Source organism: Triturus cristatus, chromosome 4_1, assembly GCF_964204655.1.
Source record: "Triturus cristatus chromosome 4_1, aTriCri1.1, whole genome shotgun sequence".
Classification (NCBI taxonomy): domain Eukaryota; kingdom Metazoa; phylum Chordata; class Amphibia; order Caudata; family Salamandridae; genus Triturus; species Triturus cristatus.
Genome location: NC_140585.1, coordinates 992778163 through 992804688, shown reverse-complemented (window position 1 = coordinate 992804688; position 26526 = coordinate 992778163). Strand labels below are relative to the sequence as shown.

General features: G+C 50.5%; 1 protein-coding gene across 4 annotated transcripts in view; it reads right to left on the bottom strand.

Moving 5' to 3' along the window:
* CEP290 (centrosomal protein 290) overlaps positions 1-26526 on the bottom strand; it is a 1516454-nt gene that overhangs the window by 1388360 nt on the left and 101568 nt on the right. For all 4 annotated transcript variants that reach the window (XM_085653911.1, XM_085653913.1, XM_085653912.1 and 1 more), the window contains exon 6: positions 20449-20592. In XM_085653911.1, the coding sequence (XP_085510037.1) occupies positions 20449-20592 (144 nt within the window). The remainder of the gene's footprint in view (positions 1-20448; positions 20593-26526) is intronic.

Here is a 26526-nt window from a genome sequence, read left to right as displayed (position 1 = left end):
CCCGAACCCAAATGAAACCCACAAAAAGTGTATCAATGCCTCAAAATATCGCCAGTGGGATCAAAACTGGCAGGACCACAAAAGAATATAATAGGTGGGGTGGGGGGAGGAGGGGGGGAGGGAGAGTTATCATTTTTAGCAATGTGACTCAGCCCGCTACTGATAGGGGAAGTGTTTGCCAAAATTCAGTGCTTGGCTCGAGCACTCCAATGTCCTTCCCCATGTTCCCCCTCCAGTAAGTCAGTAGGATCTGGGTGAATATGTATCCCGAGGTATGGCAAGCAACAGGGTTCCCACTGCAACGCTTACAGTCCCTTGGCGTAGGAAATAAACACGATTTATGCCAGTTAATTCGCAGTCCATAATGAAGTTGGCTGCACACCCTTTCCCGTCCGCAAAGTGAAGACTTCAACAAGATTCCAGATGAGGAGCCTAGCGCGCATCCAAGATGGTCGCGTGAGCACAGGGCTCCCCGGCCCTTTCTGCTCCTCGGAATATATCCTGAGACTATCCTGATTTGGTTTATGGAATCTGGGAGATGAAGACCAGCTGATCTTATATCTCTTTTTAAAACTCTAATCGGACCTGGGAATCCTGAGTTGTCGTCGTCGGAACTTTTGGGACCCACCCGACGGAGGTGGCCGGGGTGAAGGTGACCCGTGGGGCCGGGCTGCAATTGAACAACAGCGGCCTCAGCGCGGTGCCAGTTGCCGATTCAGCACTTTCGGTTTCGGTTTTGGCCCTCAGGAGATCGGCTGGCGTGCGTGCTCAGGGTGGCGAGGTGCCTCCTGGGCCTCTGCCCGAGGCTTGCTTCCCTCTGCTACTGGTGGGCCTGACGCCTCCGACCCCTACACCGACAGTTTGTGGTCCTTTTGCTGGCGCCCGCACACCTCTTGATCGGAGGTCCCATTGAGAGACTGCGCTCACATGGCGGGCAAAGGGGGTCCGGAGGGGCGCAAGACCAAGGCTTCTCTGCGCGGGGGGCCGGTCCAGAGCAACAACATGGACCGCTACACCCAGGGCAGGGGGTCCCCTGGCGCTGCTGGCCTCTCCCCGGATGCTGCAGGGGGAGGCACGACCGTCTCTGCGGAACCTTCCCTGCAGGACATTATGGGCGCCATCGAGGGCATCAGGGAAACCATCGCGACGCAATATGAGGCCCTGGCCCGTAAGATCGACACTGTCGCGATCGATGTCACCCTGATTCGGGCCGACCTCTCCAAAACTAACGAGAGGGTCCAGGCCCTTGATGCACGGACCTCCACCCTGGGTGCGGAGGTGTCGGATCTGCGGGCCGCGCTTGGGGACATTAGAGTGGTCAACGACCATATGGCCCGGCGGCTTGAGGACTTCGAGGGACGGGCCCGACGCAACAACATCCGCATCATTGGTGTACCGGAGTCCTCCGACAGCCGCCCGGTGGACCTCGTGGTCGAGGAACTTATCATGCAACAGCTGTCCCCGGCTGGCCTAAGCAAATTCTTCGCCGTGGAGCGGGCCCATCGAGTGCCGGGCGGCCGGCCGCGGCCGGGGGCCCCCCCGAGGCCTATCGTGGCTAAACTGTTCCACTACAGGGACCGCGACGCTATTCTGCAGGCTTCACGGACCCGTGGCCCGGTCCGCTACGAGAACTCGACCATCAATTTTTATCCGGACTTCACACAACTGGTCCAGAAACAGCGGATGGGATTCCAAGGGGTGAAGCGCCGTCTCCGCGAGCTGGGCCTGAAGTATTCGATGATCTACCCGGCGAAACTACGAGTGGAGCATGGAGAGCGGACAGCCTTTTTTGACTCTCCTGTGGCCGCAAGTGACTGGCTGGACTCGCTGCCGGACGGGGGTGGCCGGCCCGGGCCCTCTGGGGGCACCGCAGGTGACGGGTCCCCTTAGACTGACATTTGGTCCTTGCTTTTGCGGTTTTGCACTGTACAGTTGGGTCTTACTCTCTTGCATACTGTGTCTTACCAGGACCCGTGAGGGGTGCGGGCGGGTTCGGGTCCCTTTCCTCCTCCGGGGTCTTTTTGTAGAATGGGGTTAGTGGGGCGACAGGCACACTGCAAGTTGGGGGGGGTCTTTGGCCCGCAGGGGTGCAGGGTGGGGGGAGTTGGACTTGGGGTGGGGTTGGGGGGGAAGAGGGGTTGTTTTGTTGTGTGTTTTTTGTTTACAGGGCGAGGTATTGATTTTTGTCCATATTTGGGAACTGTGCGGCGGGCTGGGGGCCTCTTGATCTATTGGAGGGGATGGGGGGAGACGGGTTGAGGCTTATGTCATGGAACGTCAATGGGTTGGGGGACCGTATTAAGCGGGGTGTTGTACTGCAATATTTGCGTCGTTTGACTCCTGATGTGGTGTTTCTCCAGGAGACGCATTTGGTCGGCAATGTCTGCCATGCGATGAACAGGGGGGGATACCGCCTCGTAGCCCATTCTGGTTTCACAACTGGCTCCAGGGGGGTGGGCATTCTCCTGCGAACCTCCCTTCCGGTGGAGATCACGAGGATAGTCTCGGATGACAGAGGGCGCTATGTGTGTTTGATTGGGAGGTGGGAGGGGCAGCCCCTTACCCTGGTTTCAGTCTACGTCCCCCCGGGCCTCCAGAACTCCACCTTTATTGACTTGGGTCGACTGCTGCTTGACCTTCCGGACGGCCTCCTGCTCATGGGCGGGGACTTTAATTCTGTGGTTTCGGGTGAACTGGATCGTCACCCACCAAGGACCCTCCCCGCTGCCCAGTCATGGCTGGGTGGGATGTTGGAGACCTTCGGCTTGGTGGATAGTTGGAGACTAATGCATCCGACCCAGTGTCAGTTCACCTTTCATTCGGGGGCGCATGGGAGTCTCTCCAGGTTAGACTACTTCCTTATGCCCGCGGCGCAGACTGGTAGGATTCGAGAGGTCAGACACCTGGCGCGTGGTATCTCCGACCACTCTCCGCTGTGGCTTCTCTTTGACACCGGGTCGCGGTCCGCAGGGCGGATAGCGCCCATTAACCCCTGGTACTTGCGGGACCCTGTGACTCGTGACAGCCTGGTTAAGGCCACGGACCAATATTTCAGTGAAAACGAGGGGTCGGTGTCGTCTGCGTTGTCCCTTTGGGAAGCCTTTAAAACTGTGATACGCGGACACGCCCTCGCCCAAATAGTGGTGGCCAAGAAGGTTAGGAGCGAGGCGGTGGTGAAGCTTGAGACTGACATCTCGGGGCTGGAGTCGGCCTTGGAGGCGAATGTTACTCCGGACGGGCTACATGCCCTTAGCCTGAAACAGTTCGAATATAGGTCCCTGGTCACTGACGCGGCCAAAACTATGTATAGGGAGCAGCAGGGCCGATTGTATGACGCGGGGGACAAGGCGGGAAAGTTGATTGCGTGGCTGGACAAAAAGGAGAGAGTGAATCGTGTGGTCCCCGAGTTGCGTGCTGCGGATGGTGTGTGTGTGACTGAGCCGGATGAGATTGTGGAATGTTTCGCCGACCACCTCCGGGCGGTGTACTCCCCGGTGACTGACAGGGATGAGGATGACTCTCGCCTCTTACTGAGAGATATTGCTCTGCCCGGCCTGTCCGTTGAGGACCGAGAGCGGCTGGACGCCCCCTTGTCGTCGGATGAAATAGCGACCGCGATTCGTTCCCTTCGCTCGGGCAAGGCGATGGGTCCTAACGGTCTGCCCATTGAACTATACAAATTGCGTCCTGATAAGCTTGCGCCCTTCCTCAGCCGCATGTTTCGCGACTCTCTTGCGGCGGGTTCCCTTCCGGCCGACCAGCGCTTGGCCACCATAGTCGTTATCCCCAAGGAGGGCAAGCCGCGAGACCGCTGTACTTCTTACCGGCCTATTTCACTGCTCAATGCGGAGCCTAAAATCCTGGCGAAAGTCCTGGCCAATCGATTGTTGAGTGTCGTGTGCGACCTTATACATCCGGACCAATGCGGCTTTATCCCGCACCGCAACACCGCTCTTAACTTGCGGCGTCTTCACGGTGCTCTTGCCAGGGCGGAGTTCCTCTCCGAACCGGCCGTGCTGGTTTCTTTGGATGCCACGATGGCCTTTGACACTATTGAGTGGCCATTCCTCTGGGCCGTCTTGGATAAATTCGGCTTTGGAGAGGGATTTATTGGCTGGGTGAGGCTCCTTTACACGGGACCCATGGCTCAAGTGGTGGTGAATGGGCGGGTCTCTCGGCCCTTTGCCCTTGGCAGGGGCACGAGGCAGGGGTGCCCGTTGTCCCCGTTGCTTTTTGCTCTCGCCCTGGAGCCACTCGCTGCCTGGCTCCGTTGGGAGCCCTCGCTTAGAGGGATCCGGTGGGGCCCGGGCTTCGAAGATCGGGTCTCGCTGTATGCGGACGACATTCTCCTGTATCTCACCTCACCGCGGCAGTCACTCAACGTCCTTTTTGACGTTCTGACCTCCTTTGGGAACAATTCGGGTCTCACGATCAATTGGTCTAAATCCTGCGTTTATCCCATCTCTGGTGGTCCTCCTCTCCTGCCGCCTCGGCTCCCGATTCAGATATCTCTGAGCGGCTTTAAGTACCTGGGGATATACGTTTCGCTGGACCCGGTGGCTCGCTATGAGCAGAATCTCCTGCGTCCACTTCGGCGGCTGCGGGAGGACACGGCCCGGTGGTGCAGGCTCCCCCTGTCCCCGCTGGGTCGGGCCGCGCTGTTTAAAATGATGTCCCTTCCCAGGTTCCTCTATGCACTCCAGAACTCCTTCGATGTTATCCCAGTGGCCTATTTTCGGGAGGTGGAGAGCCTGCAGAGGAGACTGGTGTGGGACGGGCGGGCGCGTATTGCTCTTGCCAAGCTCACTCTCCCCTGGTATGACGGGGGCATCGCGCTTCCTGACATTCGCAGGTACTATTGGGCCTCGCAGCTATCTGCCATTAACCACGCCACGTATGCGCCCGGCTTGAATCCGGCGTATGAGATGGACAAGTTCCTGCTTCCCGGCGGGAACTACAACAGGGCACTTTATTCCCGCCTGGCTGGCCGGACCCTTACGGGTCCTACTAAGATTGCGGTGCGGACCTGGAGGGCTGCCACTGCGGCCATGGGCTGGAGTGAGCGATTAACATGTGCTACTCCCTTGTTTGCTTCCGACCGCCTGGGAAGCTTGTGGACCACGAAGGGGTTTGACCAGTGGGACACGATTGGTATCAGCAAAGTGGGAGACCTGTGGCACAAGGGCGCGGTAAAGACTTTCGCGGTGCTCCAGGCCGAATACGAGCTGACCGACAGGGAGTTCTTCCGCTACGCCCAGGTTCGGCACGCCCTGCTCTCGGTCTTCGGGGAGGGGACCAAGATCCCTGTTTCATCGCCCCTCGAGGACCGCATACTTGATGGACATGTCCCTGATAGTACTATTTCTTTAATTTATAAAAAATTAATCAATCACCGGGCGGACCTTCTTGTTCGCCTTCGGGAGGCTTGGACTGGGGACGGGGTGGAATTGGACGACGAAGATTGGCAGTCTGCACTGTCGTCCCCCAAGGAGGTTGCCATTCCGGCTCGTCTTCGGTTGGTACAGCTCAAGATTCTCCACCGGGTGTATGTGACGGGTCCGCGCTTGGTCTCGATGGGATTTTCCGGCGACGGGCTCTGTAAGCGAGGCTGTGGGCTCAGCGCCACCTTTCTTCATATCCTTTGGGAGTGCCGTGAGGTGGCGGACTACTGGCGCCGGGTCCACACGGTTATGGGACAGGTCACCGGGGTTGTGCTGCTGCCGGAGGTGCGTCGCTGTGTCCTGAATGTGTGGGAGCCCAATGACTACAGCGCGGCTCAGACTCGGTGGGCGGCCCTAGGGAACATGATTGCCAAGAGGGATATAGCGCAACTTTGGGGCGCTCAACGGCCGCCCACCGTGTCAGTATGGAAGGAGAATATGGACTGGTGTATGTTTAGGGAGAAGACTGTGTATGTGGCCCGTGGCAAGCCGGGGGCATGGGGTAGCATTTGGGGGCAATGGAACGCGTATCGCGGAGGCATCTGTACGCCCCCCCTGGTAGACACTGATATCGCCATGTCCCCCTGACCCTTGATGGCTCCTGGCGCCTTTTGGAACAACTACATATGGACGTCCATCTCCCTTGACCCCCTCCCCCCCCCTCCGTCCCCGGCCTCCCGGTACTCCTCTCTTTAGCGGATTGCTCAATTGTTCTGACGGGAGTTTCCCGGGGGGAGCCTGATCCGCACTGGTTTCCCTCATAACTCGCCTTTTGTTTTTTATTGTTTTTCCTTTTGTTTTTGTGATTGTTGGACTTACGCTTCCTGTTCCTCGAGAACTATCTGGAGCCACTGCGGGGCAGCGCCCTGGGAACTGATTGCAGCCTTGATATGTGTAGATTTCCTTCTGTACCTAGCGGCCGGCCCGGGTGGTTGTAGGCCCGTACTTGTAACCGAATTATTGTTCAATAAAAACTTTTTCAAAAAAAAAAAAAAAAAAAAAAAAAAACAAGATTCCAAAACATGGCACGTGAAAAAGGTCGGAATACTAGACGCTCGCCCGCGTACCTACAACTGTTTTGTACCGGGGAGCTTGTCTACCTCATCTCATATTCAATTGAACATCCAAGTAAAAGCGGCGGCCATCTTATAGTGGAGCATGCTTTATATTCCAGGTATGGCCATCTATAACCGCCATCTCCACCACTTACGGCCCCCTACTATATGAGTTTTCCCACATCTTATTGACCCTCTCTGCATCCCTGAGAGCACGCAATGGGCAAATCTACCGCAGACTCTTACACCCATGCAGCTCAGGGTGATCAGGCTGGAATGGTTGTGGGCGGGCCCTCTCCTCCTGGACCTGCTAGGAAGCCAGCAATATAATCACTTTGGAGCACGTGGTCAGGGCACTCAGTGGGCATCGTGCAGCGTTGTGTTCTCGTAGGCATAACTGCAGGATCCTAGCAGTCCAGGGAAGAAAACAAGTTACTTACCTGTAACTTTGGCTCTCCAGTATTGGTAACTTTCATATATTCCCATAGCTTGTATCATTCCCCGTCGTCGGAATGGGAGTATCGGTAAACAAAATAACATAGCAGTAGTTACAAAAGAGAAAGAAAAAGGCCTAGGCCTCATTTCCTTTTGTAGCATATCCACCTCTTTTTGTAAAAGAGACCAAAATAAAGCAACAGTCAATCAGATTAGCCTCACCCCACAGAACCCTCCTGAGAGAACCTCAGAGCCTCAGATTTTCGTAGCCGTTGTGTCACAGTACAACCAAATCCTGCAGAGGGCTGAGCTTTCCCAGGGCAGGAGGGTGGGCGCATGGGAATCTATGAAAGTTACCAATACTGGAGAACCAAAGTTACAGGTAAGTAACTTGTTTTCTTACTCCAGTATTGGAACTTTCATAGATTCCCATAGCTTGTATCAGAGTAGCTAGCAGTCAGAAGCACATTTTGCTCCCTTAGTGACATCTCTTTCTCTATTCTCCTTTACCTCTTTTTTCTTTTTTTAGGCAAACATCAAACTACAAAGCAATCACATAAAGAACACATAGAAAAATGTGCAAATAACAATAAGAAAGGAAGGAGGGAAGAAAGGAAAGCTAACCACTCAATGGAAGAGGTTCCTCAGTACTGCCTGGCCTACAGCCGTGTCTTCTTGTGCCAAGGTCTCCAGGCAGTAATGTCTTGTGAAGGTGTGCGTGCTGCTCCAAGTTGCAGCCCTGCATATGTCTTTAATCTGGACCCCCACAAAGAGAGCCGTAGAGGAAGCCATGGACCTTGTTGAGTATGCTCTAATTCTGCCCTCTAGAGGCTTGTCTGCTGCAGAATGACAGAACTGTATAGCACTGGAGATCCATCGAGCAATACCTTGCTTGGACAGGGGTAAGCCTTTGCGGGAAGCACTGAATGCAATGAACAATTGAGAAGATTTCTGAAATTCTTTAGTACGGTCCAGATAAAATTTCAAGCACCGCTGCACGTCCAGCAAATGAAGTGCCCTTTCTGCCGGTGTAGATGGCTGAGGAAAGAAAGCCTTGAGAATAACCGGTTCATTTAAATGAAAATCCGAAGGCAGCTTTGGTATGAACTTTGGATTAGCCCTGAGAATCACTGTATTTCTTTTGAATTGGAGGAAAGGTTTTTGGATTGTGAGAGCTTGTAATTCCCCAATATGTCTTGCCAAAGGGAGAGCAAGAAGAAGCGCCAACTTCCATGAGAGGAATTTCAAATCTGCTGCTGGTTCAAAGGGATGCTTCATCAGCTGGGTGAGAACCAAGTTCAAATGCCATGTGGGACACGGAGGCCTCACTGGAGGAAAGATTCGAAATAGGCCTTTAAGAAATTGTTTGACAATTCTGGAGGACCAGAGAGAAGGCCCAGATGCAGTGCATCTGCAGCGAGAAACTGCAGCCAAGTGAACCTTTATGGACGAATGAGCCAGACCTGCCTTAGCCAAGGACAGGAAAAAAGGAAGAACTTGATGAGGCCGAGACAAGAAAGGGTCCACTCTTTGCTGTTGGCACCAGATGCAAAACCGTTTTCATTTTAGACTGCAAGTCTTGTTAGTGGAAGGAGCTCTAGCCTGAGAGAGAACATCTCTTATCTCTTCCAAGAGATGAAGATCTAGGAATTCTCGCTGCTCAGGAGCCATGCTGAGAGGTGTAAGGAATGAGGATCTGGATGCCAGATCTGGCCCTGGGACATCATGAGAAGATCCTCGATCACCCGTAGAGGACGTGGAGGTGAAGCTCCGTGAATCAAAACTGCCTCTGCCAAGCTGGGGCTATTAGGATCATCTTGCATTGGCTCCGTTTTGATCTTCCCGAGTATCCTCGGTATTAACGGAATGGGGGGAGAGGTGTACACAAATGCTCTTGACCAAGCTATCGAAAGCGCATTCCCCAGCGATCCGCGATGGTGTATTTTGCTTGCGTAAAACTGGCATTTTCTGTTCACCGGGATTGCAATGAGATCTATTGAGGGTTTGCCCCACTGGTGCAAAATGTCCTCCAAGACCATCTGGTTTAGTTCCCACTCGTGGCTGACTGATGAAAGCCTGCTGAGCCTATCTGCCTTTCCGTTTAGCACTCCTGGTAGGTGTTCTGCCGTGAGCGATATTCCGTGTAGGATCGCCCACTCCCAAATTTTTTGGGCCTCCTGCGACAACGGAAGAGATCTGGTACCCCCTTCCTTGTTGATGTAGTGCATGGCCGTGGTGTTGTCCGTGCGGACGAGAACCGACGAACCCTGCAAACGAGGAAGAAATGCTTGTAGAGCCAGACGAATCGCTCTGAGCTCCAGGAGGTTGATGTGAAGAAGGCGGTGCTGGGGCAAACAATGCGCGCTTACATGTAAGTCTTGAAGAACCGCACCCCAGCCTTCCAGCGAGGCATCTGTTGTTACAACTTGAGGAGCCGGATTGCTTACGAAGGATAGACCTTGGGATAAATTCTCTTCTTTTGGCCACCACAAGGCTGCTTCTTTCTTTGCCGCAGTAATCACCACCTTGTCATCGAAGGAGCCGTGAACTTGTTGCCATTGCGTGTCTAGTTGCTCCTGAAGAGATCGCATCCGCAATCTGCAGTGGGGTATCAGAGGGATGCATGAAGAGATCACTCCTAGAAGGGATTTGTAACGGCATACTGAAAGACACTTTCTTTTTCTCAACAGATGAGCCAAGGACCTCAGTTTCTCTTGCCTTCCGAAGGATGGAGAAGCCTTGTTGAGAGACGTGTCCAAGATGGCCCCTAGGAACCGTGCGCTCTTGGACGGACAGAGAGACTACATCTCCCTGTTGAGAGTCAGACCCAGATTGCTGAACAGAGTCGTACATGCCTCGACTGTCTCCTCCGCTGTCCGCCTTGACGGAGCCTTTAGCAACCAGTTGTTCAGGTAGGGGAAGATTTGAAAATGCTGTTTCCTGAGGAAAGCTGCCACCGGTGCCAGCACCTTGGTAAAGATCCTCGGGGCAGAGCGAAGTCCAAAGGGTAAAACTTTGAATTGGAAGTGGCTATTGGCTACTGTGAATCGTAGAAACCTCCTGTGGGCTGGATGAATGGGTATGTGAAAATACGCATCCTCGAGATCGAGGGTGGCCATGAAGTCTACCGGGTTGAGGAGACGCAAGATATCCTGGAGACAGACCATCCGAAAGTATTGACTGATGGGATAGGTGTTTAGCTCCCTGAGATCTAAAATGGGGTGCCATTTCTCCAGCGTCTTCTTGACCAGGAAAAACCTGGAGTAGAAACCGTCCCCCCTCTGAGACAGGGGAACCAGCTCCACTGCTCCCTTGAGGAGCATCTGATGAACTTCAAGCTGTAAGAGACGCAGATGTTTTGAAGGCATAGCGACAGAGGGCTTGGAAGGTGGCATATGAAGAAACTCCAGCGTATGGCCATCTCGAATGATGTTGAGCACCCAACGGTCTGATGTTATCCGTTTCCAGTTGTGGAGGTATTGAGACACCCTGCCTCCCACAGGTGTTAACGGGGTGGAGGGTACAGTAGGCAGAGCCAGAACGCCGCTCTTGTCTCTTGGAGGTGTCACGTCCCTGGCGATTTTGTTTTCCTCTAGTGTTGGACCTAGAGAAAGACGAGGTCTGGCCTTGTCTTTGTTGGTACGTTGGTCGATACGCCTGAGACGTTGAACCATAAGAAGAGTACCGTTGCTGTTGGTACGAGCCTCTGTAGGATGTGGTACTCTTCCCCCTGGCCCCACGGAAAGGAACCTTCCGAAACGGAAGATTTCCTAGAGATCTTGCCGTCTCCGTATCTTTTTTAATGTCCTGGAGGGCATTGTCGATATGTTTCCCAAATAATGTCTCACCATCAAACGGGAGGTCCAGAATTTTGTCCTAAACCTCCGGTCGGAACCATGTCACCCGGAGCCAGCCCTGGCGACGACAAACAGCTGCGCCTGCCAGTAAACGGAAAGCTGTTGTGGCGATATCCATGGCGCAGTCGATCACTTCTGCAGATGTAGCCTCTTCCTCCTGAAGAATCTTCTTGGCCTCCGCCTTGGACTCCTGTGGGAGCTGGTCCAAATATGGTGAGAGGTCGCACCACATTTGGCGATCGTACCTACCAAGAATCGCCAACGCATTCGCTGCCCGTACCAAAAGACTCGCCATAGAGGAAAACCTTTTCCCCTCATTATCAAGGCACCTGCCTTCTTTATCGGGAGGAGTTGTCAGGGGTGCAGAAGGATTGCGTGACTTTCTTTGCGCCGCCTGCGATATTACCGAATCCGGCTTCAGCTGACCTATCAAGGACGCTGGACTATCCTCAGGCGCCTTGTACTTCTTCTCCAGGCGTGGCACAACTGGAACAACAGTAACCAGGTTCTTCATTGCCTTCAAACCCTCGTCCCAGACAATGGCTGACAATGGGAATGGAACGGGCCACTTTCCTATAGGGCTCCTTAAAATCATAAAGGAAGCATTCTGTTTTGAACTGAAGGCATAGGAAGTTTGAATCTACTGGAGGCTCTTTCCATCAGTTTGTGAAATCCCTGCCGGGGGAGAATCCACTGGATCCGGAGTAGGTGAAGCTGGATCCGGGATCACATAATCCTCCCACTCTACACACTGGTTAGACCTGTTGTCATCGTTCTGATCCTCGTCCGAGGAATCATCCTGAACATCTTGGACCACTGGAGGTATACCTGGGCTGGATACCTGCGGCTGTGAAACCATCTGGGATGGTTCTCCCGGAGAAAACACTGCAGAAGCCGATGGTGTAGGCACAGCATATACTACAGAGAAAGTCGAAGATGGAGGAGGAGTAGCTTGAGAAAACCTCTTCCTATAATCCTGCAACATGCCCTGGAGATCTGCCAGGAGGGAAGAAGGGACTGAAACCGTCTCCTGGCCAGCGCTGTCCTGACGACGATAGGATTGCAGGTATGAGTACCCCCGAGTGTATTCGCCCTCAGAATCAGTGTCCTGACATTTTACCAACAATTGTGAGGGGCTATGGGCATAGCCACAAGAATCCTGATCATCCCCGTCAGAGTCCTCTTCTTCCTCGAGCAACAGTGCGGGAGGCAAGGGGGTAACCCTCCTTGGCTACGGCATATCAGGCGTTATTCTCTTTAAGGAAATAGTAATCCTCTCCGTCGAAGAAGATGTCGTCGACGGTACCGTCGGTGATGGGGATGTAAAAGAAACCATCATCGACGAGGTCGTCGACGGAAGATCCACCATCGACGAAGAGATGGGCGTCGTCGACACTGCCGTCGACGAGACCGTCGACACCCCTACCGTCGCCGTCATTGCTCTCGCGGACGACACCGTGAACGCCGCTACCGGCGTCGACACCCTTGTCGACACGGACTAGAAGGTACCATCGACGAGCCTGTCGATGGTGTAACTTTTTTCACTTGAGATTTTGAAGTCTTCGTCGACGGAGCCTTCTGCAGCGCCGTCGACGATCTGGAATCTTTTTCTGACTTTTCAGAAGATAGAGAAGAGGGCTTTTAAAAAGTTTTAGCAGACTCCACCACTGATGCAGCTGCAGAAAGTCCTTCCCTCTCCTTTGCACCGTGGTGGTGAGATTTACTCGGACTCCGGCTCTCAGACTCACGGAGGGGTCTTTTTTGAGGCCTTAACAGGACGTTCAGAGGATGGTGAAGGGGAAGCCCTATCCCTTTTCACTGACCTTCAAGATGAGGTGCCAGATGATGAGTCCTCACTGTCACTTGACAGAGTTCCCTTCCTCAAATTTACCTTCTGGAGCCAAGTGAGAAGGCGACCCTCACAGTCTCGGAGGGTCTTCATAGAGAAGGTGCGGCAGATCTTGCAGTCCGCTGCCTTATGATCCAGGTACAGGCAATAAATGCAGTCCTTATGCCTGTCCTCCACATACAGCCTCTTCTTGCCACAGGTGGAACAAGCCTTGAAAAGGGCTTTCTTCTCCTTGTCAGACATATCTGAATGAAACACCAAACAGTTCTGAAGAAAAAATGTGTAAAAAGTAGCCAACTAGAGTTGAAATGAGCAGAGCTCAAAGGAGACTCCCTAAGCACAACGTGCGGTAGAAAATCTGAGGTTCTCTCAGGAGGCTTCTGTGGGGTGAGGCTAATCTGATTGGCTGTTGCTTTATTTTGGTCTCTTTTACAAAAAGAGGTGGATATGCTACAAAAGGGAATGAGTCCTAGTCCTTTTTCTTTCTCTTTTGTAACTACTGCTATGTTATTTTGTTTACCGAGACTCCCATTCCGACAACGGGGTATGATGCAAGCTATGGGAATCTATGAAAGTTCCAATACTGGAGTAACCCATTCTATCCCACTTCTACGCCACAGGTACCAAGGCAATCTCAATCTTCAAGCTGTGCAGCACATGGGGCCCAAACTATAACTCACCTCTCCACCAAAGTGACATGAGCAGGTCATCAGGCCCAGTGGACAGTCAGCGTTCATCCGGGATACAACAGAGGCTCATCCAGTCGCAACATGTATTCTTTTTTATCACCTGCATATATAGGCCAGCACTTACTTCATGAGGCAAGTTCGGGGGCAGGACACCCACCACACTGAGGCACCATCTCTGAACTGTACTACTGTAGAGCAGCATGAGCCTGTGCTTCTGTACTCCCCAGTGTACTGGGGGCCACTAAGAATGGTTGCCTGTTGTGTTGTGGTGCCCTTCTCCTCCTCGCTGGGAGTCCGGGGCGTTGAGCCCGGTCTATTTGAAGGCTCTCAGTGGTTGGCAGTATGCTGCAGCGCCGCCCTCCCGCCTTCAATGCAGTGCCTCGCGAGCGAGGCAGCAGAAGCCCAATAGCCATATCAGGGACCCGGCAGGGCTCCGCTGTCGGGAAGTGCAGCCCGCAGTTCTTGGTTGCTTGTGCCCGGGATCAAAAACCCTTGCCTTGGCCGCGTCTTCTCACTCACCCGGCGTATTCTAGTGCCTTTAGCTCCCTGGGTAGTCAAGGGTCCCCGGAGCCCATAATGAGCCACGTCTGGCCCCGGCAGGTAGGGTGGCAGAGTCTTCGCACCTCGGGACACCATCGCAGTGCTCGCCCCGCCAAGTCCTTTCAAGGACTAGGACTATGCTATAGTGTGGACCAGGAGCTGAACGCAGTGTCCAGCAACTCGCAGCCGCCATCTTGTCAGCGCCACCACGCTGAATCCGCAGCAGGTCGGGCAGTTTCTCTCTCTGGCATCAGAGGCCGCACAGAATCAGTTGTGGTGTGCAGCAGAGTCTGGGGAACTCAAGACCAATTTAGAAAAATATTCATATTTGTATGTAATTTTTTACACCAAACTTATCAGCATCAGACAAGTACTTTAAATGGTATCAAACTGTACAGTAAAAATAGTACGAAATGACAGCTGTCAGATTTGAGGCATCCTATGGGAGTAACATTCACTGCATAGTTACATTTACATATGACTTACAGGACTGTTGTTCTCTAGACTTCACATAAGTAGGTGACAAGGTCCGAGCCAGCACCGGGTGCAGGGGTGCTTTACGCGATGGTAGACTCGAAATGCTACATGCTAAATTCAACGGAAAAAGAACTTGTAAGAAAGGCTGCAAGGGAGGACGGGGACCAATCCGGCAGAACTCAAGGGGTGGGGGGGGTATGTGTTGGCTCTTGAGGGTCTCAGGGCCACAAAGACAGAGTCCGTTTTTGTGAGCAAAGGCTGGGGAGCTTGTGTGTAGAGGTGTTTTGATTGGCATGCCAGTGAGTTGGAGGCTTTCACAGTTCTCTGTGTACCACGCAGTAGAGTGAAAAGAAACACAGCAGGGCCACTCTCAGAGTGGAGCTGGCCTTTCTCGAAGTGCTTGAATGTGCAGGTAAGTTTTGGCAGTGGTGGTGTTCCGACTGACCCAAACAAGCCTTGGTGCTTGCAACTAGCTCTGGTACCTCAGGTATTGGTGCTGGCCGGCTTCTGGGTTTCCTGGCATCTGCTAACTTGGCAGGGAGACATATCTGCCCTCCTGGAGCAACAAAGACCTATTTTTAGAGTGCTGCTCCCTCGGTGGGCACAGGGTTGATAAGACGCTGTACAGGGCAGATGCAGTCAGGGCCTACTGGCTCCTCCCCTTCAAGGGAAATGTTGCTGGGTCGATGAAGTGCTGGGCAGACCTTCAAGGGTTTGGAGAGGCTGTTCTGCTTTTTTTTTCTTTTGCAGAGTTTTATACAGCGCGAACTTGACCCGAATCCGAATCGGGTATCAGAGCGCTTTACATAGCACCAGTTACATTACATGAGGACACACATTCATTTTTTGTTAGGCACGGGGAGATTAAGTGATTTGCCCAGAATCACAGGATGTTCAGCGTCATTACCGAGACTCCAACCCAGTTACCCAGGTCCGAGGTCGAGCGCCCTAGCCGTTAGGCCAACTCCTCTGCTTCTGGGTGAGTCTGTGTCAATGATTTCCGGGAGAGCAGTAGCCAAGCAAGGTTTTACTCCAAGTAAGGTGCTGGGCCACAGTTCTCACATTTTCGGCTCTTCTTTATCCTTGCTCTTTTTTCAGGCAGATGAATCGGAGTTCTTGATGTCAGGGGGCCACCTAAATACTAAATTTAAGGGCATTAAGGAGAGTGAAGGGTAGTAGCCAATGGGCTACTTAACCCTGCGGTCACTACACCCCCTATATAGCCACTGCATGTGGGGAGCAGGCATTACCCTGTCTCATAGTTCCTAGCTCCACTAAAAACAAGATGCTGGAATCCTTCTTTTGCGGAGCACATCAGGTAGCCACCTTAGGGGTGTGATTAGCCTGGTGGTGCAACACGCCTACTTGCATAGCAAATTTCCTGACTGTCCTGGTGCCAAATGGGCCTCAGGGCTGGGGGTGGCATCTCCAAGGTCTAGGGGAAGCCCTGCTCGCATATCAAAGGCAGCAGGAGCTTTGAAGCCCCTGGCCTTGATATGCTAAATCACTAGCTATCCTGCTGGAGGTGTGAAACCCTTCCTCCACAGCAAGCATTTTTTCTGACCTCAGAGAGCGTGGGCTCTCACATACAAAGGGTCAGAAACATGTCTGTGGTGGCAGGCTGGATGTTACCAGTCAGCCATCCCACTAGATACTGGTAGGTTTTTCAGGGGGCAACTCTGGGGGCTCACGACACGCAGTGCAATGTGGCCGAATCTGTGTTAATGCGCAGGATTATGGAGGTCAGTAGTCGGGCCCACATACGCCCTGGCTGGGCTGCAGTCTTTAGCCAGGGGACCGCACGCCTTCTGAGCCCTGGTGCACAGGTAAGTGACTGAGGGTCATCCAGCCCCCGCTGCCACCTCGCCCACCTCCAATAGTGGGGTGTCTACTCACCCCAGGGTACAGCACACTCCTCCGCCCAGTCAGGCCTCCTCCTCGCCTCTCAGCCGCACATCACCTGTGAATGCGAGCTCCTTTGGGCCCCCCCCTGGACCATGCGGGCCTCCGGTGATTGCCCGTGGTTCAGAAGGCAACGGCCTGCACCAACTCCTCAGCGTGGGTCGATCACATATCTCTGGGCCTCTCATGCCACACTGGCTACATCGCAGGTCTCTCCACACAGCCAATTGCCTCAATCTGCGTGGCCATTGATGTCTCCCAGGGGTCGTGGATGTCCTGGTCCTAAAAAAGGAAGCCACGGCACTATGCAGGCCCCCACCACTATAGTACAACTTGTGAAGGCATCCCCAGACAGGGATCGTATGCCGGATTCTCGTCAGATAATGGGCGAAAGCTCTGAGCTGTTCTAAAGCGCTGCAGCAATGATAAGGGGCCAAGCCACACCCGTGACTTCAGCATGTCAATAATGAACCCCAGCGAGTGCAGGAGGTTTACCATAGTCTGAAGGTGGGAGACGACTTCCTGTGGAGAGCCCGCACTCAGCAACCAGTCATCGAAGTAGGGCAAGAAAGAAATCCCTGACCTCTTGCTGGAAACTGGCTTTTTAAGTAATGTACCAAAACGAGATACACTATGTAGAATGTCCAGACGACCCTTAATGGCTCACAGGGCTTAAATTAATAATCCCAAATGTTCTCTTATGTGGTAGTGTGGACGAGCAGATTAGGCTCATCAGAGGGAAGTGTTAAGTATACACAGATTAAATAAATGAGGCACACAAGAAAAAAAACAGAGATAAAAATAACAGGTATGTTTATATTTATTTTAATACAAAGAACTTCGTTATTGGGTAAGTACTTTTCAGTTTATCAAGCTTTCAGTAAGTAAAATTTTCACACAAATGCGTTTTTTATGTGGTAATGCTCAAACTGCATACAGGTATTTGCAAGCAAATCTCGTGGGTCCCCTTTAGGTCTTAGGGTTCTAGGGGCCCAAGGTCCAAAGTACTACCAGCACTTTGAGTTAACCTGCCCTCGAGTGTCCAGGTTCAGAGGCACTGAACAAGTTGGTAGCCTTGCGTGCTACACTGTAGGAAAATAGGGGGGTCACCTAGAAACAGGTTGCAGAGGGGGGAATTGGAGGCAAGTCTGTGAGCTTCCAATGAGGGGCCGGGCTTGTGGGGTTCCTGGGAGCAGGGCAGCACCGTCGGTTGTCATGGACCCGGGCCAGGGAGCTCGGGTGCAGAGGTTTTTGGTCGGCTGGTGCATGTGCCTCAAAGGCACCCACAATTCTCAGTTAGACGTGCAAAGGGAGAACAAATAGGACAGTTGGGCCACTCCTGGTGCTGGCTTCTGCGATGCTGATGTCCCTCATTGGCTGCTCGGTCTTTGTGGCATTGGAGTCCGGATTAGACTTAAACAAACTTTGGTTGCTGCAAGGACTCTGGTACCCCCAGTATTGGTGCAGGCCGGATCCGGTTGGTCCTGGTGTCTTCACACTTGGTGGGGAGACAGATCTTACCTCTTGGAACACGGTGACCTCCTCCTGGGTGGCTGCTGAGTCAGTGGACCTGGTGGTCAGTAGAAGGGTGAACCGGATGTTGCGGTCAGAGCCTGCAGGGAAGTGGGTACTCCACTCTAAGGGGGATGCTGATGGCTTGGCAAAGTGCTGGAGGCCCTCCAAGGCTTTTGGAGGATGCAAAGCTGCAGGACAAGTCAGACTGTTGTGATTGTCGGGAAGACAGCAGGCAGACAGGCAGGTTTTGGCGCCAAAGTCTACCAGTAGTCCGCAGTTATCGCTTCTTACCATCTTCTTGGTCCTTCTTTTCTTGTCAGGTGAATCTGAGTTCCTGGTGTCGGGGGGCTACTTAATATTCAGTTTAGGGGTGTTAACGGGAGTGAAGGGTAGTAAGCAATGGGCTACTTACCCTTGGGGTCACTACACCCCCTATATGACCATTTCCTTTGGGGAGTGGGCATAACCCTGTCCCAGAGTTCCTATTTCCACTAAAATCAAAATTGTGGAACCCTTCATTCGTGGAGCACATGAGGCAGCCTACCTTTGGGGTGCGACTGGCCTTGTAGTGCACCACGCCTCCTAGCATAGCTAATTTCCCGCCTGTCCTGGTGCCAAATGGGTTTCAGGATAGGGGTTGAAATCTCCCATGTCTGGGGGATGACTGGGTCACATATCAAAGGCTAAAAGGGCTTTGAAGTCCCTAGCCTTTGTATGCAGATTACCTAGCCATCCAGCTGAAGGAAAAGTGAACACCTTCCTCCAGAGCAGGCATTGTTTCTGGCCTCAGAGAGCGTGGGCTCTCACCTGCAGGGGGTCAAAAACTTGTCTGTGGTGGCAGACTGGACGATACCAGTAGTCAGAAGACTAGAAACAGGTAGGTTTTTCGGGGGCGATGCTAAGGTGCCCTCTGGGTGAATGTCACAATAAATCTAGTACTGACAAAAGTACAGATTTATTAAGATAAGGTGTTTTATACCAAACACCATAGTTTTCAGTAAAGCCATTATGTAGCTCGGGAACTCAAAATGAGTAGTGCACAGTACATATACTTAAGATGGTTTCCCTGTCACTTGAACCATCTAGTAATCTAACTAGACAGCACAGGGGCATAGCTGCTCATGCACATATGTCCTCACGTAATATGATGCACCCTGCCTTAGGGCTACAAGGCCTGTTGTAGGGGTGACTTACATATATTATATGGAGTGACTTGGGTATAGCACACAGTGAGTATGCCACGTGTTGTTTTCACTCATTGCTTGCACAATCTCACGTAGCCTGCAATGGCAGTCTGTATACAATTTGTATGGGGGTCCATTAGGGCAGAATAATATATGCTGCAGCCTTTAAGGACCATCTCTAGTACCCGGGTACCAGTGGTACCATTTACTAGGGACTTACAGGGGTGCTAAAGTGTGTGCCAATTAGAACACAATTAGACCATTTTACTTTGCTTTTAGGAAAAGAGCACTGGAACTGGGGCCTGGTTAGCAGGGACCCAGTGAACATCAGTCAAAAAACATCAGCACCAGTGGCAAAAAGTAGGTGTAACCATGACAAAAAAGGGCACGTTCCTACAGTGAGCTATTACCTTTCAGGTATTGGTTTTTATACTTAAATATTTCACATTTGTAGAAACAAATGTAAGTTTTACACAATGTCTTACAAACAAAGAGATTTGCAGTGACTTTGTGTAAACCGCTGTATGTTAGGGCCTGCTTACAAGTTTGGCTGTACAGGTGCGATCGGCCACGCCAGTGCCCCACTCCAGGACCGCCAAACACGTCCACCGTCTGGCAGATTACGAGTAATTTTGTTGTCGGGAAGCCAGGTGGCATGGCAGTTTTGTGGCGGTGAAGTTTAAAGGCTCATAGTGAGCCTTATAACTGCACCGCACCAAGACTGCAAATAGACGTTCCGGCACAGCATGCGCTGACCAGTCCATGCTGTGCAGGGACAGGGATGCATTCACACAGGGTGGCACAACATGTGCCCCCTGCATGCCCCCCCTGCAAAGGGGCAACAGGGGGCCCTTTAGGGCATCCTTTGTTTTCCCACCACCAGCCTTTTCATGGCGGTCTGACCTCCATGAAAAGGCTGGAGGTGGGGAAACTCTTAATATGCCTGGTGGTGCAACAGTGGCACCGGCCATGCATACTGATCACCAGATCGCAGCACCACTGACAGGGATCACTGATCCCTGGTGGCTGCGGCAGTCCCAAAAAGCTATGACCGCCGTACTCTTAATACGGCGGTCGGGTCGCTGGTGCAGCGGTCTCTGAACTCCACCACGGGTTCGGCGTTCCGATAGACCGCTGAGCTCGTAATCAGGCCCTTAGTTTTAATTGTATCTGGAAACTCACAGTTGATGTCCTTACCAGGAGTAGATATTAGCACTCTATTATTTCTATTACACATTTAATAGTTTCCTCTCTATATTTAAAGAACAAAGTGTTTCACACACAATATACAAAAGAACATGAATTTTGTTTTGAAATTCATGGTTTTTCAAACGTAAGTTGAACATATTTGATATGCACAACATTTAACTTTCCATTTACATTACAGCAAATTGCTTGTAATGGATTTCAAATTTCAGTTCAAAACTAGAGTCTTTTTCTACCAGAAACCTACTAGTAAATTTATATTTTTGCAGATCCAGCAGTGGGTAAATATGTCACTCACTTGTTCATTATTCTTTTTCTCTTTATCAAGCTCTTTTTCCATTTCCGCAAGCTCCCGGTCTTTGTGTTCCAACTGTTTCTCAAGCTGACGGATCTCATCACGCAAAAAGCGGGTATCACGGCCACCGGTGGAAAGTTGTGCACTCTGTTTGAAAAAACAAAACATGACAAATAGAAAACAAATGTGATGAGTTTCTTTAAAAACAAGCAAGAGTCAATCACATGCTTGATTTATCAAAAACAAATCTATTTACTCCTAAACGTTACAGTAAACACACCACTTCCATTCAGGAACATACCAATATGAAATGCAGACCTAATACATGTATTGTTCAGAGTCTCTAAAGTGTAGAAATACCAGCTATTTAAACAACAGTGAAACTTTTCAAGTCTTCACTGACATTTAACCAGAAACAAGATATACAAGGGATATAAAAAATGCCAGTGGATTGCATTGGTAAAAGGACAAGCCAATTTCAGGGGGTTTGATATTTCCAATCATAACCACAAAAAAATGTGAACTAAGATTTTATACGTTCAACTTCAACAAGATTACTTTATCACTGACAGGAGCATTAGTGGCAGTGTTGCAGAAGCCAGGAGAAGATACACTACAGGATACAACACAATGCTTAGTGTGTCTCCTAAATCTTGCTGCAAACATTTTGTCAAAAATAATGGCCCTTGATGGTTGGAGACACGCATAGATCTCTGCCTTATCACTGGTGTATATAATATCTTTAAGCCAGTCACAAAACCTAGAGGTGGGACTCTATAGCCATGCCCTCGCTATTGTTTGCAAAGTTATTACCAGTGTGTAATACCGTACTGACCGCTTCTCAGGAATGCAACATGGCGGCCAGTAACGAGTCGAACAAACGGACGACACGTGAGTTGCAGAGAAGTGAGGAAGCTGCCTGAAGGATGGAGGGAGACTGCAGTGCAATTGCAGTGTTTTCTTTTTATTTTTACTTTCCAAAGCAGGCATCCTAAACCTCTACTATGGTTGGGATAGACAACTAAATCTAAAGGGGAACAACCTTGGAAATGAAGTACAAAAAAGAAGAACGGCCAAGAAGCAACAGGACACTGCAGAAGAAGGAGACTGCCCCTGTTTTGTTCAACCTTATTACTTTTGATAAGAAGACTGGTCCCCCGTGTCACATTAATTCCCCATAATAATAACAGAAGACCATACCTCTCTTCTAGTCTCTTCCTCACATGTCTTACTCCCACTACCCCCTTCAGTCCAAAAGGTGAAAGACAAGAAGACAAAGGTGGGAAAACTGGGGGGGCCACAGTGGTGTCAGATGTGGGATACTGTGTCTAGCTTATAATGACACAACCCGGGGGCGTGGTCTCGCGCCGCGAAGATGATGGCGGCTCATCTCTGAGGTCCGCTCTAACGCGGAGCCTGTTTGTGGATTTCAGCCTGCTTTCTGCCTCCCGCGAGGTATTCAATGCAGAACACCAACAGATGAAGGGTCGGAGCGGTGATTGAGACCGCTCTGACTGCATTTCCTGCATTCTCCGAACCAGCGGCAGCGGCGGTGTTTTCCCCTCAGAGAAATGTGAGCGGCTGCGGCCATTTTACATCGGCCGCTCGCTTCACATCTCCTCAAGGTAAACCAGCGTTTCTATCATTGAACGCGTGGCACCGTTGCTTCTTCATTTCCTCTTCCTGGAATACTGCATAAGACTTTCTCATTTAAAAAAAAAAAAAAAAAAAAAGCTTTGTTAAGGCTCACTATATTTTGCCTTCTTTCTATCCTGCACCTGCTTGTGATGTTATGCATTTGTTTCTCCTCAAGTTAAAATAAACATGCATATCTCTTTCTTTATTTAAAATGCATGGATATTCCTCAGAATGATGTTGCTTTCTGCATTTTTTGAGCTTCTGACCTTTTTGTTTTGCAAGTGACTGTCTTTATCTTTTTTACTACAGTGTTGCAATACCTCCTAGCCTCTTGTTAACTGGGCATTTGACCTCACATAATGCTACGTCGTTTTTCTCTTGGTTTCATGTTAACTAATACTTGAGTGCTGACGGAGGGTGTTGCACTTTTTGCCTCCCTGAACATGGTTTTTTTTTGTGTGTGCCTCACTAATTAATGATGTGTCTTCACTAAGCATATGGGCAGACTGAAATCTCTATTAAAAATCACCTCTTGCCCGCCACATCATTTCAAGATGGCTAATGAAGCTCCAATTTCGGTTAAAGTCTCGTCTTCAGGTACCAAACCCAAGAGAGCCAAAAATGACCCCCCCTCACCCATTTTATCCTCTCAAAACCCTGTTCTTGACATCATTCTGGATGAGGTGAGGGGACTTAAGTCTTTTATGTCCACGACTAACGAGAAACTTCAGCAAATAGAAGATAGATGGATTACTATGGAAGCCAAGGTGTTAGATATGGAACAACACATCAGTGATCTTCATGATGTCGCTACTAAAATTCAGTTTTTGGAACAGGAAATTCATCGTCTCAAGCTCCACACTGAGGACCTTTGAAAATCGTAATAGACGCAACAACCTACGTCTTTACGGCCTGCCAGAATATTTTGAAGGTCCGGATTTGCTTCTCTTCCTAAAGAAATTCTTGTCAGAACTTTTAGACCTTCCCCCGGAACCTTCATTAAATATTCAACGAGCACATCGACTTGGTCGTCTTCAACCTCATGCTTCCAAACCTAGAGGAATCATTATGTTGTTTCTGGAATTTACTGATTTAATGCGAGTCCTTACTGCTGCCAGAGCAAAACATCACCTCAAACGGTCTGGTCACAACATCTTCTTATCACAAGATCTCTCTAACGCCACTAATGCACGAAGGAAAGAAGTTTTGGCTCTTCGACCTCAAATGAGACAATTGAATATTCAATTTGGTATCCTTCATCCTTGTTTATGTAAAATTACTCACGATGGTTCCACACGCTCTTTTGATGATCCTCTTAAATTGAGGTCTTTTCTCCAGACCCCTTCTACAAATTCTGCAACTGGCAGCAGGCTAAAGGACAGTATCGTCTACAGCTTGTCTTCGAGCAACAGGCAAAAACCGCACAAGAAGAGAGTGGCTTTCCAAATGGCCCTTAAAGAGCAGGCTTCTTTGCTTACCACCAATCAGCAGGTACAAGATACCGCTATCCTTTGCCTTACGGATGCCATCTCTAGCCCCCGAATTCACCCAAACGTACCTAGTTCGGTCCTGCAAAAATTCCAAGAAGGGGATTACCCAGACTACTTCTTTGTGAACTTAGAGAGGTTGGCTCCAAGCGCGGCCTGGCCACTAACGCTGGGGCCAATCAATAGCCCCCCTCTTGCCTGGGGAGTTGCAGGCGGCCACCAGGCAGCCAACCTGGCGGGTACAACTAACTACCATGAGATAAAGAAGGTTATCTTGGAATGACTGGGCTGCGATGAATAACATTACCGCAACAGGTTTCGTAAGGAGAAGTGTGTCCCAGGTAATAACCCCAGGGCCCTCTATTACAGAATAAAAGACATGGGGAACCGCCGGCTACAGCCCACCACATCATCTGTGGAGGAAATTACAAAAAATGTTTTTTTAGACCAATATCTAATAATGTTGCCATCTTACGGCACAATCAGCCATAGAGTTGGCTTGCGCCTACCATCGCACCCCTGTGTTCCGACGTCCCGGAAAATGCCCTTAACAACGTCCGAAACAGTTCCACGTACACTAAAAAGTGGCAGAGAGCTAGGAAACCCTGGCAACATGAAAACTACAGGAAAACCCGAATCTGAAAGCCCAGGCCAACACATGGGACCCCAGTGCATTCGCTATGGCAAATGGGGCCTTATTTCAAGGAATTGTCCCCACAAGGCAGAGGTGGCCGAGCCAATGGAAAAGGGCTATGCAAAGGGGAAAGTTTTGGTAATAGGGGGAAAGAAAGATCGCTATATGAGGTCTGTCTACTTTAATGGCAGACCAATTGACACTTTACTAGACACCGGATGCCGCCACCCAGTTGTTTCCAAGGAGTTAGTAACTGGAGCCCAAAAAAAAAGGACAACAAAACCGTATCGGTGTCCTGTGTACACGGTGAGGTAAAGACATACCCCGTTGCAGAAGTACTCCTGACTATAGACGGGGAACCCCAGCTACATAAAGTAGGGGTCGTACCCCGTTTTCAAGAAAAACTTATATTAGGGACTAAACTACCCCATTTCAGTGATTACCTCACAAATATGACCAGAGACACCCAATTGGTGGAGTGGCTGGGAGGGGCCCAGTTCTCCCGGCAATTGAATCATCAAAAGTCGTTCCTACCCCCTGTTGCTTCTGTTCTCTCATCATCAAGTGCTGATACAACTCCTTCCTGAATATTCGGAACAGCTCAAAGAGATGACCACCTTGAAGTATGCCTAGGATTGAGCAGAGGAAGATAACTGATCACGTAGGCCCCTATTTTTGGGTGAACCGAGGCTTACTATATAGGGTCTACCGCAGTAACAACCAGACCTTTGAACAACTCCTAGTACCACTAGCCTTTAGAGAACAGGTTATGTGTCTCACCCATAGTATGGCAGATGGGGCCCACTAAGGACAGGAATATACCCTAAAATACATCCTAGGACGTTTCTACTGGCCTGGTGTATATCATGAAGTGACTAGGTTCTGCTCCTAGTGCACCAGATGTCAACTAATTAATCCTCCACACGTGAAAAAGCCCCATTAAGACCCCTCCCTATTATCGAGATTCCGTTTCAGAGGGTGGGGGTGGATTTAGTGGGCTACCCAACACCTTCGGCTAGGGGGATCAATATATATTGGTTATCATGGACTATGCAACCCGTTATCCTGAGGCCATCCCTCTGCCAAGCATGACCTCTTCATCCGTTGCCCAAGCCTTGATAATTTTCTTTTCCAGAGTAGGCTTCCAGTGTGAGATCTTGACAGACCGGGGAACCCCTTTTGTTTCTCAACTGATGAAGCAAGTATGCATCCTTCTAGGGGTACGACAGATACGCACAGCTGTGTCTCATCCTCAGACTGATGGACTAGTGCAAAGGTACAACAGAACAATCAAAACCATACTAAGAAAACTAGTAAGTGATACGAGAAAAGACTGGGATAAAAATCTCCCCTTGGTATTATTCGCTATCCGGTCACTGGAGCAAAAGTCCACTGGCTTCTCTCCTTTCAAACTAGTGTTCGGACAGAAACCTCGGTCATTACTGGACATGGCATTTGAACAGTGGGTGGAGGAAGATGATGAGGGAAAACCGCAGTTGACCTATAGTGAATCATTCAAGGAAACATTATCCTCCTTGTGGGAAACCGTACATCGGAACATGGAGAAGGCCATAGAAAAGAGAATATGACAAAGGGACAACATTGAGGGAGTTTGCCATAGGCGATATGTTTCTCATTATTCTGCCCAGCACTGAAATAAAACTCCTAGCTACTTGGCAGGGACCCGATCCTGTCCTGGCCAAAGTCACTCCTGTCACTTGTAAAATAGTAGTACCCAATATAAACCAGAGGGGTGAGATTTACCACGTAAACCCATTAAAAAAACGTGAGGAACCTCTGATTGAGAAGAACTTGATGATAGGAAATATAACCCTCACCCAGAACCCCGACATTCCGCCTAAGATTTTTGAGGATACTTCCCCAGAGGAAGTCAACATCAGCAAGATGTTGACCCAGACTCAAAAACAACAAATAAAGACCTTACTAGAGAAGTACTCTAGAGAGGTCCCTAGAACTCCAGGACGAACCACCCTTATAGAACACAATATAACTACGGAAATGGGGAAACTCGTAAGGCTAAACCCTATTGTGTTCCCGCAGCTAGAAGGCAAACCATAGAAATGGAGGTCAATGATATGCTGAAGGCAGACATAATCGAGCCTTCACAAAGCGCCTGATCATCCCCTGTACTCCTTATACCCAAACCTGACGGCAGCCTTCGTTTTGTATCGACTTTAGACAAATAAATGCTATATCTTAATTTGATTCCTACCCTATGCCTAGATAGAAAGAGTGGGGAGGGCCAAATTTATGTCTACCATAGACCTTACCAAGGGGTATTAGCAGATTCCCCTTACTCAA